The sequence below is a fragment of the Diceros bicornis genome, chromosome 24 (assembly GCF_020826845.1).
Source record: "Diceros bicornis minor isolate mBicDic1 chromosome 24, mDicBic1.mat.cur, whole genome shotgun sequence".
Classification (NCBI taxonomy): domain Eukaryota; kingdom Metazoa; phylum Chordata; class Mammalia; order Perissodactyla; family Rhinocerotidae; genus Diceros; species Diceros bicornis.
The window spans coordinates 10,113,200-10,126,390 of NC_080763.1; the positions used below are offsets into that span (position 1 = coordinate 10,113,200).

The following is a 13,191-nucleotide window of genomic DNA, read 5'->3' on the forward strand; positions in this document are numbered from 1 at the left end:
ATGAAAGACTAGAAGAAATTACCCAAGCTGAACAGGTAAAAGAAAAAAGAATTAAAAAGAGTGAGGACAGTCTAAGGGACCTCTGGGACAACATCAAGTGCACTAACATCCGTGTTATAGGGGTCCCGGAAGGAGAAGAGCGAGACAAGGGGGCAGAGAATCTATTTCAAGAAATAATAGATGAAAACTTCCCTAACCTAAGGAAGGAAACAGACATCCAGGTACAGGAAGCACAGAGAGCACCAAACAAGATAAACCCAAAGAGGCCCACACCAAGACACATCATAATCAAAATGTCCAGAATTAGAGATAAAGAGAGAACCCTAAAAGCCGCAAGAGAAAGACAAGTTACATATAAAGGAAACGCCATAAGGCTATCAGCTGACTTCTCAGCAGAAACCTTACAGGCTAGAAGAGAGTGGCACGATATATTTAAAGTGCTAAAAGGAAAAAACTTACAGCCAAGAATACTCTACCCAGCACAGTTATCATTCAAAATGGAAGGAGAGATCAAAATTTTCCCAGATAAGCAAAAATTAAAGGAGTTTGTCACCAACAAACCACTGCTACAAGAAATGTTAAAAGGACTGATTTAAGGGGAAAAGAGAAGACCACAAATAGGAAAAATTATCTATTTCCATGATAAGAGGGTAATAGATACAAATGCACAAAAGAGAGGTTAGATATGATATCAAAAACATAAAATGAGGGACGAAGGGAGTTAAAGAGTAGAGTTTTCAGACAGAGGTCAAACTAAAGAAACCATCAATTCTGTATAGAGGACTACAAAAACACCGAGGGAAAAAAAGTTATTAAATGGCAGTAAGTACATACTTATCAATAGCTACTTTAAACGTCAATGAATTAAATGCTCCAATTAAAAGGCATAGGGTGGCTGACTGGATAAAAAAACAAGACCCATATATATGCTGCATACAAGAGACACACTTCAGACCTAAAGACACTCACAAACTGAAAGTGAAAGGATGGAAAAAGATACTCCAAGCAAATGGCAATGAAAAGAAAGCTGGGGTAGCAATACGCATATCAGACAAAATAGACTTTAAAACAAAAACTGTAAAAAGAGATAAAGAAGGGCATTACATAATGATCAAGGGAACAATCCAACAAGAGGATATAACACTTGTAAATATCTACGCACCCAATGTAGGAGCACCTAAATATATAAAGCAATTATTAACAGACATAAAAACAGAAATAGACAGTAACACAATAATAGTAGGGGACTTTAACACTCCCCTTACACCAACGGATAGATCATCCAAACAGAAGATCAATAAGGAAACATTGGCCTTAAATGACACACTAGAACAGATAGACCTAGTGATATATACAGAGCATTCCATCCAAAAACCGAAGAATACACGTTCTTTTCAAATGTACATGGAACATTCTCCAGGATTGATCACATATTAGGCCACAAAACAAGTCTCCATAAATTTAAGAAGACTGAAATAATACCAAGCATCTTTTCTGACCACAATGGTATGAAACTAGAAATCAACTATAGGAAGAAAATCAGAAAAGCCACAAATACGTAGAGATTAAACAAAATGCTACTGAACAACGATTGGGTCAACAAAGAAATCAAAGGAGAAATCAACAAATACCTGGAGACAAATGAAAATGAAAATACGACATGCCAGAATTTATGGGATACAGCAAAAGCGGTTCTAAGAGGGAAGTTTATAGCGATACAGGCCTACCTCAACAAACAAGAAAAATCTCAAAGAAACAATCTAACAATGCACCTGAAGGAACTGGAAAACGAAGAACAAAGCCCAAAATCAGTAGAAGAAGGGAAATAATAAAAATCAGAGCAGAAATAAATGAAATAGAGACCAAAAAAACAACAGAAAAAATTAATAAAACCAAGAGCTGGTTCTTTGAAAAGATCAACAAAATTGACAAACCTTTAGCTAGACTCACCAAGAAAGAAAGAGAGAAGGCTCAAATAAGTAAAATCAGAAATGAAAGAGGAGAAATTACAACAGACACCTCAGAAATACAAAAGATTATAAGAGAATACTATGAAAAGCTATATGCCAACAAATTTGACAATCTGGAAGAAATGGATAAATTCTTAGAATTATACAACCTTCCAAAACTAGACCAAGAAGAAATAGAGAATTTGAATAAACCAATCACCAGTAAGGAGATTGAAACAGTAATCAAAAAACCTCCCCAAAAATAAAAGTCCAGGACCAGACGGAAGCTTCCCTGGTGAATTTTACCAAACATTCAAAGACTTAATACCTATCCTTCTCAAACTCTTCCAAAAAATTGAGGAGGGGGCGGAAGCTCCCTAACTCATTCTATGAAGCCAACATTACCCTGATACCAAAACCAAAAAAAGGACAACACTAAAAAAGAAAATTACAGGCCAATATCACTGATGAACATCAATACAAAAATCCTCAAAAAAATACTAGCAAATCTCATACAACAATACATTAAAAAGATTATACACCATGATCAAGTGGGATTTATTCCAGGTATGCAGGGATGGTTCAACATTCGCAAATCAATCAACGTAATACACCACATTAATAAAATGAAGAATAAAAATCACATGATCATCTCAATAGATGCAGAAAACGCATTTGACAAGATACAGCATCCATTTATGATAAAAACTCTGAATAAAATGGGTATAGAAGAAAAGTACCTCAACATAATAAAGGCCATTTATGACAAACCCACAGCTAATATCATACTCAATGGTGAAAAACTGAAAGCTATCCCTCTGAGAACAGGAACCAGACAAGGATGCCCACTCTCACCACTCCCATTTAACATAGTACTGGAAGTCCTAGCCAGAGAAATCAGGCAAGAAAAAGAAATAAAATGGATCCAAACTGGAAAGGAAGAAGTGAAACTCTCACTATTTGCAGATGACATGATTTTACACATAGAAAACCCTAAAGAATCCACCAAAACACTTTTAGAAGTAATAAATGAATACGGTAAAGTTGCAGGATACAAAATCAACATACAAAAATAAGTTGCATTTCTATACACTAACAACAAAGTAGCAGAAACAGAAATCAAGAATACAATCCCATTTACAATTGCAACAAAAAGAATAAAATACCTAGGAATAAACTTATCCAAAGAGGTGAAAGATCTGTACACCGAAAACTATAAAACATTGCTGAAAGAAATTGAAGACGACACAAAGTAATGGAAAGATATTCCACGCTCTTGGATTGGAAGAATTAACATAGTTAAGATGTCCATACTTCCTAAAGCCATCTATAGATTCAATGCAATCCCTATCCAAGTTCCAACAACATTTTTCACAGAAATAGAACAAAGAATCCTAAAATTTATACGGAACAACAAAAAACCTCGAATAGCCAAAGCAATCCTGAGAAAAAAGAACAAAGCTGGAGGTATCACACTCCCTGATTTCAAAATATACTACAGAGCTATAGTAACCAAAACAGCATGGTACTGGCACAAAAAAAAGACACATAGATCAATGGAATAGAATTGAAAGCCCAGAAATAAACCCACACATCTATGGACAGCTAATCTTTGACATGGAGCCAAGAACACACAATGGAGTAAAGAAAGTCTCTTCAACAAATGGTGTTGGGAAAACTAGACAGCCACATGCAAAAAAATGGAAGCAGACCCTTACCTTATACCATACACAAAAATGAATTCAAAATGGATTAAAGACTTGAATATAAGACCTGAAACGATGAAACTTCTAGAAGAAAACATAGGCAGTACGCTCTTCGACACTGGTCTTAGCAACATATTTTCAAGCACCATGTCTGACCGGGTAAGACAAACAATAGAAAAAATAAACAAATGGGACTACGTCAAACTAAAAAGCTTCTGCACAGCAAAGGAAACCATCAATAAAACAAAAAGACAACCTAACAATTGGGAGAAGATATTTGCAAACCATACATCTGATAAGGGGTTAATCTCCAAAATATATAAAGAACTCATGCATCTCAACAACAAAAATCTAACAACCCAATTAAAAAAATGGGTAAAAGACCTGAACACACATTTCTCCAAAGAAGATATAGAGATGGCCAACAGGCACATGAAAAGATGTTCAAAATCACTAACTATCAGGGAAATGCAAATCAAAACTACAATGAGATATCACCTCACGCCCGTCAGAATGGCTATAATTAACAAGACAGGAAACAACAAGTGTTGGAGAGGATGTGGAGAGAAGGGAACTCTCATACACTGCTGGCGGGAGTGCAAACTGGTGCAGCCACTATGGAAAACAGTATGGAGATTCCTCAAAAAATTAAGGATAGAACTACCATATGATCCAGCTATTCCACTGCTGGGTATTTACCCAAAGAACTTGAAAACACCAATGCGTAAAGATACATGCACCCCTGTGTTCATTGCAGCGTTATTCACAATAGCCAAGACTTGGAAGCAACCTAAGTGCCCATCAAGGGAGGAATGGATAAGGAAGATGTGGTATGTATACACCATGGAATACTACTCAGCCATAAGAAACGATGAAATCCAGCCATTTGTGACAAGATGGATGGACATTGAGGGTATAATGCGAAGTGAAATAAGTCAGAGGGAGAAGGTCAAATACCGTATGATCTCACTCATAAGTAGAAGATAAAAACAACAACAAACACATAGAGACAGAGAGTGGATTGGTGGTTACCAGAGGGGAAGGGGGGAGGGAGGAGGGGAAAAAGGGATAACTCGGCACATGTGTGTGGTGATGGGTTGTAATTAGTATTTGGGTGGTGAACATGATGTAATCTATGCAGAAATAGAAGTATAATGATGCACACCTGAAATTTATACAATGTTATAAACCAATGTTACTGCAATAAACAACAACAACAACAACAAAAGAAAACAATCCCATTTACAATAGCATCAAAAACAATAAAATATTTAGGAATGAATTTAACCAAGGAGCTGAAAGATCTTCCCACTGAAAACTATAAGACATTGATGAAAGAAATTGAAGAAGACACAAATAAATGGAAAGAAGATCAGAAGAATTAATATTGTTGTAATGTCCATACTACCCAAAGCCATCTATAGACTGAATGCAATCCCTATCAAAATTCCAATGGTATTTTCCACTGAAGTAGAAAAAAACAATCCTAAAATTTGTATGGAAGCACAAAAGACCCCAAATAGCCAAAGCAATCTCAAGAAAAAAGAATAAAGCTGGAAGCATCACAATTTCTGATTTTAAACTACGCTACAAAGATAAAGTAATCAAAACAGTATGGTACTGGAAAAAAGTCACATAGACCAATGAAATTAGAATCAAGAGTCCAGAAATAAACCCATGCATATTCAGTCAACTAATATTTGGCAAAGGAGTCAAGAACACTCAATGAAGAAAGGATAGTCTCTTCAGTACATGGTGCTGGGAAAACTGGATATCCACGAGCAAAAGAATAAAATTGGACCCCTATCTTGCACCACTCACAAAAATTAACTCGAAATGGATTAAAGACTTAAACGTAAGACCTGCAACCATAAAACTTCTAGAAGAAAACACAGAAAAGAAGCTCCTTGATGTTGGTCTTGGCAACAATTTTTTTGAATGTGATACCAAAAGCACAAGCAACAAAAGCAAAAATAAACAAGTGGGACTACATCAAACTAGAAAAGCTTCTGCACAGCAAAAGAAACAATTAACAAAATGAAGAGGCAACCTATGGAATGGGAGAGAATATTTGCAAACCATATATCCAATAAGTGGTCAATATCCAAAATATATAAGGAACTCATACAACCCAACAGCAAAAAGACTAATAATCCAAGTTAAAATAGACAGAGGACCTGAATAGGTCTTTTCCCAAAAAAGACATACAGATGGTCAAAAATTACATGAAAACATCACTAATCATCAGAGAAATGTAAATCAAAACCACAATGAGCTACCACCTCACACCTGTTAGAATGGCTATTACCAAAAAGACAAAAGATAAGTGTTGGCAAGGATGTGGAGAAAAGAGAACCCTTGTGCACTGGTGGTAGGAATGTAAATTGGTAGTCACTGTGGAAAACAGAATGCAAGTACCTCAAAAAATTAAAAATAGAATGACCATATGATCCAGCAATCTCACTTCTAGGTATATATTTGAAGGAAATTAAATCACTATCTCAAAGTGATATTTGCACCCCCATGTTCATTGAAGCATTATTTGCAATAGCCAAGACATGGAAATAATCTAAGTGCTCATCAACGGATGAATGAATAAAGAAAATGTAGTGTATATATATATATATATAATAGAATATTATTCAGCCATAAAAAAGAAGGAAGTCCTGCCATTTGTGACAACATGGATGGACCTTGAGAGTATTATGCCAAGTGAATAAGTCAGACAGAGAAAGATAAATACTGTATAATCTCACTTACATGTAAAATCTTAAAAAAGTCAATCTCATAGAAACAGAGAGTAGAATGGTAGTTGCCAGGGGCTGGGGGCTGGGGGAAATGGGGAGATCTTGGTCAAAGGGTACAAACTTTCAGTTATAAGGTGAATAAGTTCTGGGGATCTAATATACAGCATGGTGAACATAATACTGTATTATATACTTGAAAGTTGCTAAGACAGTAAATCTTAAACATTCTCACTACAAAGAAAATAGTAGTTATGTGATGTGCTAGATGTGTTACCTAACCCTTATTGTGGTAATCATTTCACAATATATACATGTATCAAATCATCATGCTGTACACCTCAAACTTAAACAATGTTATTTGTTAGTTATATCTCAATAAAGCTGGGGAAAAAGTAGTAAAAAAAATAAAAATAAAATAAAATGCAAACATTTCAATTTTTTTAAATTAAGTTAAATTATAATGCTATATAATGTGTTCAAAGTCCTTCACCTTGTTTCATTACATTCATTTATTTATTTTATATTAATTTATATATTTATTCATTATGTTACAATTAGTCCCCAAGACCAGGTGATCTTACACATAATAAAATAAACCCAATATTGGTATTTCTCCATCAGAATATAACACCTCACTAAATTAGCACTCTGAAAAACACAAGTATGATATAAAATACCCTTCAACAGTCAATACTCCAAATTTTTCATAAGGTAATTCTATGGCTAATTCTATTCCCCTGGATGTTTGCCTATAATAATTCAGTCATGAAGACTATTAACTGAAGCACTCTGCTATAATAATTGCTACTAATAAATAGTTTCTATCTAAGGACATATCTAAACATATCCAGGGTTAGATAGAGCTTTATAATAAATAGGGAGGCCTCCAATGGCACCTAAGGAGTCCAAAATACTGGATTTACTTTAAAAATCAAAAACACTCCCTCATTGTAGAAAGTTTCTACATTTTCAATTAACATTTTTATAAAGCATATCCTATTAATACTAACTTATAGAATTGATAAGCTTAAATTAATATATGTACTGTACTTGTCTTTTTCAATAGTTTCTTGATAAATAGTAAATTGCTCCTGCATATAGTCTTCATGTTTATGAAAAACATCACATGTTGGCTTCCAGCTATGGAAAAAAAATATTGTAATTAGCATCTCAGAATGATAAACAAATTGTAAGAGATAATAAAAATGAATGTAACCACTTAAAAATAAATGAATCTTTCTCTTCCTGGAGAAAACAAGCTTACATCAAGAAAAATATTCCCATCTCTCATCACCACCACTACCACCATTCATGCAATCATACAGTATGCTCAAACATCAATATCCATGAATTTTTACATAAAACCTGCTTTGGGATCATGACTAGGAAAGGAATAAATGTGACATGGCTGGACTGTGGCATTTCTAGAATATACTCTGCAACACTCCAACAACAGGCTTTCTTTCTCATCTTACTTCTAAGATCTTGCCTAAGAAATTCTTTTGGAGTAAGCATTCAAAAAGCTAGGATAACGGTAAAGAGAGGCTTTTTCCCCTTTAAAACTTAGAAAGTTAGGTTGTTACACCCTTCTGAGCTAGAAAGAAAGAAACTAGGCCAAAATGAATTATAAAATCAGATAGTAATAATAAAATGAATATTCATATTATACATTTTTTGTTTTATGACTCCAAAAATGTTACCAATGTAAAAAATCTAAAGTTAGCATACACCATGGCAGCTTCCATTCTAAGCATTGTTCAAATACTTCCTCTAGCTCTTTTTTCCTAATTTTTTTTATATTTTCAGATTCAGAAAGTATACATGCCCACTTTGGAAGCACAGAAAAGAATACGTAAGAAAATAACTATCGTCCATATTCTTAACACTAAATAATAACTACTATTATTGTTTTAATAAATTGTTTTCCAGATTTTACTATAAATATATATTTTAACATCTTTGAGATCATATTCACATACAACAACGTATCCTCCTTTAACACTTGCTTTTAAATCATACACATTTTCCTTGTCACTAAGAATTCACTGTAAAGGTTTTAACACATACATATTCCATAATTTATCTAACCATTCCCATATTCTTACCCATTTTTGCTTAAGCTAAGTTTCTCCATTGTAAACAGACCTTAAATATTTGTCTAATCTAATCATTTCCTTAGAAAATATCCCCCTAAAATGGAATTATAAGGTCAAAGGTTATATGTACATACTTTCTGAGTACTAAAAAATTCCATAAGTAATACATGTTCACTGAAAAGATATTCACTGTAAGCATTTTGATGTACATATTTCCAGACTTTTTCTAATTATGTATAAATATACAATTACTAAATTGGGTTCATACTATGAATGTTGTTTCATTGCTTTGTTCAATTTGTAATATACTGTTAACATCTTTCCATGTCAATAAATATACACATACCATAATTTTATTGGCTGCCTCTTGTTCATTCATACTGATATATCAAAATTCATTTAACCAATCACCTAATGTTGAACATTAGAGATGCTTCCAATGTTTTCCCACCAGAAAAAAGGCTGAAATAAATGCCTGGTTGGACATCACATCTTTGAGAGAATACCTAATTATTTCCTTATGAAAAATTCTCAGAAATGGAACCGTTTAATCAAAAGTCATGCTTATTTTTAAAGCTTTTTAAAAAGTATACTGACATGTCATCCAAAAGGTCTATACCAGCATATATTCCTATAGTGTATGAGAGAGGTAATTTTATTATTCCCTAGCCAACACTGGGTATTATCTTTCTTTAAATTTCTGCAAAACTTAAAGGCAAAAAAAAAAAAAGCATTTTATTATTGCTTTAATTTGGATGTATTTGATTATTAGTAAGACTGAACATTTCTTCACATTTATTCAACACATATTTCTTCATTTTGATATTTACCTGTTTACCATCTTTGCTCATTTTTCTAATGGGGCTTTTGCTTTTTCTTATTAATTCCCACAAGTACTTTATATTTTTAAAAATTAACCCTTACTTGACATTTTTCCTACCTTATCATTTTGCCTTTTATATCATTTTGGGATGTTTTTCTCTTTAATTTGTATATAGTCATGTTTATCCATTGTTTCCTACGTGGTTCTACCTTTGGTGACACACTTAGAAAGTCCTTCTTCTCTTAAAGATTATATAGTCACCTATATTTTCTTCTAGTACTTTCATGAATTCATATTTCACATTTAAATCTCTTAACCAGCATGCTGAAATCATGAACTAGAGATATCCATCGTATTAAAATCAACAGATCCTACTAACTGTCCTTAGAACCTAGCAGAGAGTAAGCTTGTATAAAGTACAGTACATTTGGACACAGCAGGTTCTAAGTGGAAACTATCAGTACTTTTCCAGCACCCATTGCAGCTAATTGAGGGAAACCACTGGTAAAACCTACTACAACAAAATCTAAATGAAAATAATAGAAAAAGTTCAACATATAGCTTTTTGTTGATCAGATTGCCAAAAAATTTAAACATTGATAATTCCATTGTTGGCAAGGGTGTGAGGAAATAGGAACTCTCATACATTGTTGGTGGGACTATAAATTAGTATAATCTTTTGGAGCACAGTTTGGCATTATCTATCAAATCTTTAAATGTTCATACTCTTTGATCTAGCAATTTCACTTCTAGGAGTTCATTCTACAGCAATAGGTCTATAAATGTGGAAGGATTATCTGTATATGTTGCTTATAACAGGGAAGAACTGGAAACAACCTAAATGTCTATTAATTGTTAAATGTTAAATATCATCAATACTATAAAATACTATGTAGCTGTTAAAAAAGAATAAAATCTATACATAATCATTACATGTACAGTATCATTTACGTTGTACATTCTTAAATTAAAAAAACAATTTGACGAATAAGTACAGGGTAAGGGTGGGGACTGCAGTCAGGGAAAAACTTTTCACTCCATACATTTGTATAGTTTTTTAATTTTTATACTAGGTCTAGTATGTGCTACTTTTATAAAATGTTAAATGTATAAAAAATGAAATGGGGAAAAACCAAAAAGGCTTATTAAAATTTTTAATAACAAAATATTTTAAAACAAATATGATTCTAAATTATAGTACTAAATACAAAGACAATGGTCCACATAAAATTAAATACAGAAAACTGACACATTTTATTTCTGTAAGTATTTGTAATATACAATAAAGCTCCATTAACAAGTCTTTGTTTCAAAATGTTTATGTCTTATAATAGATTTAACTATTAGAATCCAGAACCTGAAGCCATGTTGAAAGAATTCTTAACATATTGAATACTTTTGTTTTGAAAAGCTACTATTTTTAGGTTAGATTCCTTTAGACCAAATTAAGATCTTGACAATTCAAAGACGGAAATTACTTCAAATTTATTTATCTAATAGGAATTTTATATACTGAGCCTAGATTCTTCAAAATTCTGTATTTAGACTAATTTGATCTGAACTAGAGAGATCTTATAGTACTTCTATCTTTCAAACTTCCTGTGAGCCTTTTTCACAGTGGCATGTAACAGGCAATCTAAGACTTGATTCATCATTTTTCTAACATAAAATACTACTTTAAAACAACAGTGTCTTCAACTATAAACTCAGAAACCTTGAATAAAATCATCTACTGAGAATTACTGAAAGTTCACTTCTTTCAAATACTCACTTACTACAGTTGTCTTTGATCTCCTTACTATGTTTACAATAATGACCAATTTCCTCATCTGTTGTATTTATAGTTTCGTGTATCTTACAAATAGTTGCTTTGTTTTCTTTAATATCTTCAACACATTCTGGAAAGAAGAAATATTTATTTTCTTAAGGTAGGAATCATAATTTGTAATTACAAAATATGTATGTAATATGCAATTTGCTTTGCCATTTCACTCATAATATTATTTTTCAGAATTATTATTCCTGAAAATGTGGCATCCATCAATCCTGGCCCCCGACTTTTGGTGATTTCTAAAAAGATTTACAGTTTTTACTCAAATATTTGAAATAACCTGTGTGATTTGAGAAAAATAACATATTTTCAACTGCACAATTTAATTAAGAGGTCGTTTCTGCCTAAAGCAAAATTCTTCAACACAAAATAACTAAATGCTGAATACAAAAATTTATTATTGAAAAACTGTAGTTAGGGAAAATAGCTCATTACTAGTCACTAGATAGAACTGGCACAAAAGTTATAGGGCCAACTATAAGTTACTCTAAACAAGTCAAGTGCATATTATCTTATATGTCATAAAAATTTAAAAACTAAAATATCTTTACCATGCAAAACTACTTACTATTAATTCGTTGAATCATATCTTCTTTAGTACTTATATCTTGCTCATACTGGAAAACTAAAATAAGTAATTCTTTTGTGACTTCACTGTTAAAATGTCAAGTGATAATACAAATAGTTATCTACTTTATTTTCATTTTATACCTACCAAATTCCAGCAAAAGTCTGTCCAAACTGACAAATAGGTTGTCATTCATCTTGGATACTACGTTAAAAGAAAAAATTGTAAGGCAGGGTTTTCTAAGTCGTATGCAAAACAGCATATATTCAGTGTCAACCTTTTTAACGCAGCATTATGAGAGAAAAATGTGGGTGGAGCTAGAACCGGGGAGGGCAGAGACCCTTTCAGCCCAGTACTGGCTAGTAGGCACGTAGTAAATACTTATTGAATGTCGTCGCAAGACTGAAACTTGGTGGCCAGGGAGACGTGGTACTGCAGTAAGTCACTGCATATTCTGGAGTTCACAGACACCCAGATTTCTCAAAAGCATATGCCCTTTAAAATAAATAATACCTCTGAACACGTCCTTTCTCGATTAGCAAGATTCCTAAAGAAAGTCCTACACCAACAGCGAAGTAAATCCTACAGGTACAGCGCAATTTTACACTTACGAGTTTACCCCCAAGCATCCCACCAGCGGAGGCGTTCACAGGACCGCCAGCCGCACTCCACCATCCGCCCGAGGCGGGGCTCCTGGCACTCGGTACCGCAGAGGCAGAGCCGAGGCGGTGCTCTTCCCGCGCCTTTTGAAGCGCGAAGCTCGCTCGCGGCTAACACTCCCACAGCTAACCGCTTCCCCTCACCCGAGCCCGCCCCCCACACTGCAGCCCCGCGGCGGCGCCCAGCTTCGGGTGCCCCTGTGGCCCAGGACGAGGCCACGCGCCGGGAAGCGCCCGGAACGCGAGCTCCGGTCGTACTCCAGGGACAGGGCCTGCCCGCCCCTCAGAACCGCCTGCCAGGGAGTAACCGCCACACACAGCTCCCTTTCCCACCCACCTCAGCCGCCCCTCTGGGCCTCCAACGTCCACGCCCTTCCTTGCCCGGATCCCAGACTCCACTTGGGGTCCCCAGCTCAGGGGTCACAACAGCAGACCCCGACACTTACGCCCTAAGCCCCCCTTCCGCCCCGCCCAGCCCCGCCCAGCCCCGCGAAGCCCGCGGCGGGAGCGACAGATCGCGCGGAAGAGCGAGATCTAACTCCCCGCGAGACCCAGCACCGCGGCGATCCCCTGTCCTCCCGCGGCGAAGCGGGCACCCGGCACCTCACAAGCCCAGAAGTGGGTGCTGGAGTCGGGGAAAAGCCCTGAAACGAGGCGTAGGGAACCTGTCAGGGACTCTCCCGTTGCCTCGAAGACGTGTTTTTTTTTAAGACTATTCATTCCTCTTGTAACATAACAGTTTAAAAAATATTTTGGAGAACAGCAATAAAATTGATATTAATTTGAACGTGATAGTAAAAAACACTCGCATC

At 35.0% G+C, this 13,191-nt stretch overlaps 1 protein-coding gene across 1 annotated transcript in view; it reads right to left on the reverse strand.

Annotated features, from left to right (window-relative positions):
* C24H14orf39 (chromosome 24 C14orf39 homolog) overlaps window positions 1-12,793 on the reverse strand; it is a 50,356-nt gene extending 37,563 nt beyond the window's left edge. The window contains exons 1-5 of the mRNA XM_058567056.1: window positions 12,717-12,793; window positions 11,868-11,924; window positions 11,721-11,777; window positions 11,093-11,219; window positions 7,453-7,542 (exon numbers count right to left, since the gene is read on the reverse strand). Coding sequence (XP_058423039.1) covers window positions 7,453-7,542; window positions 11,093-11,219; window positions 11,721-11,777; window positions 11,868-11,916 — 323 coding nt within the window. The 5' untranslated portion in view covers window positions 11,917-11,924; window positions 12,717-12,793. The remainder of the gene's footprint in view (window positions 1-7,452; window positions 7,543-11,092; window positions 11,220-11,720; window positions 11,778-11,867; window positions 11,925-12,716) is intronic.
* Window positions 12,794-13,191: the final 398 nt, after the last annotated feature.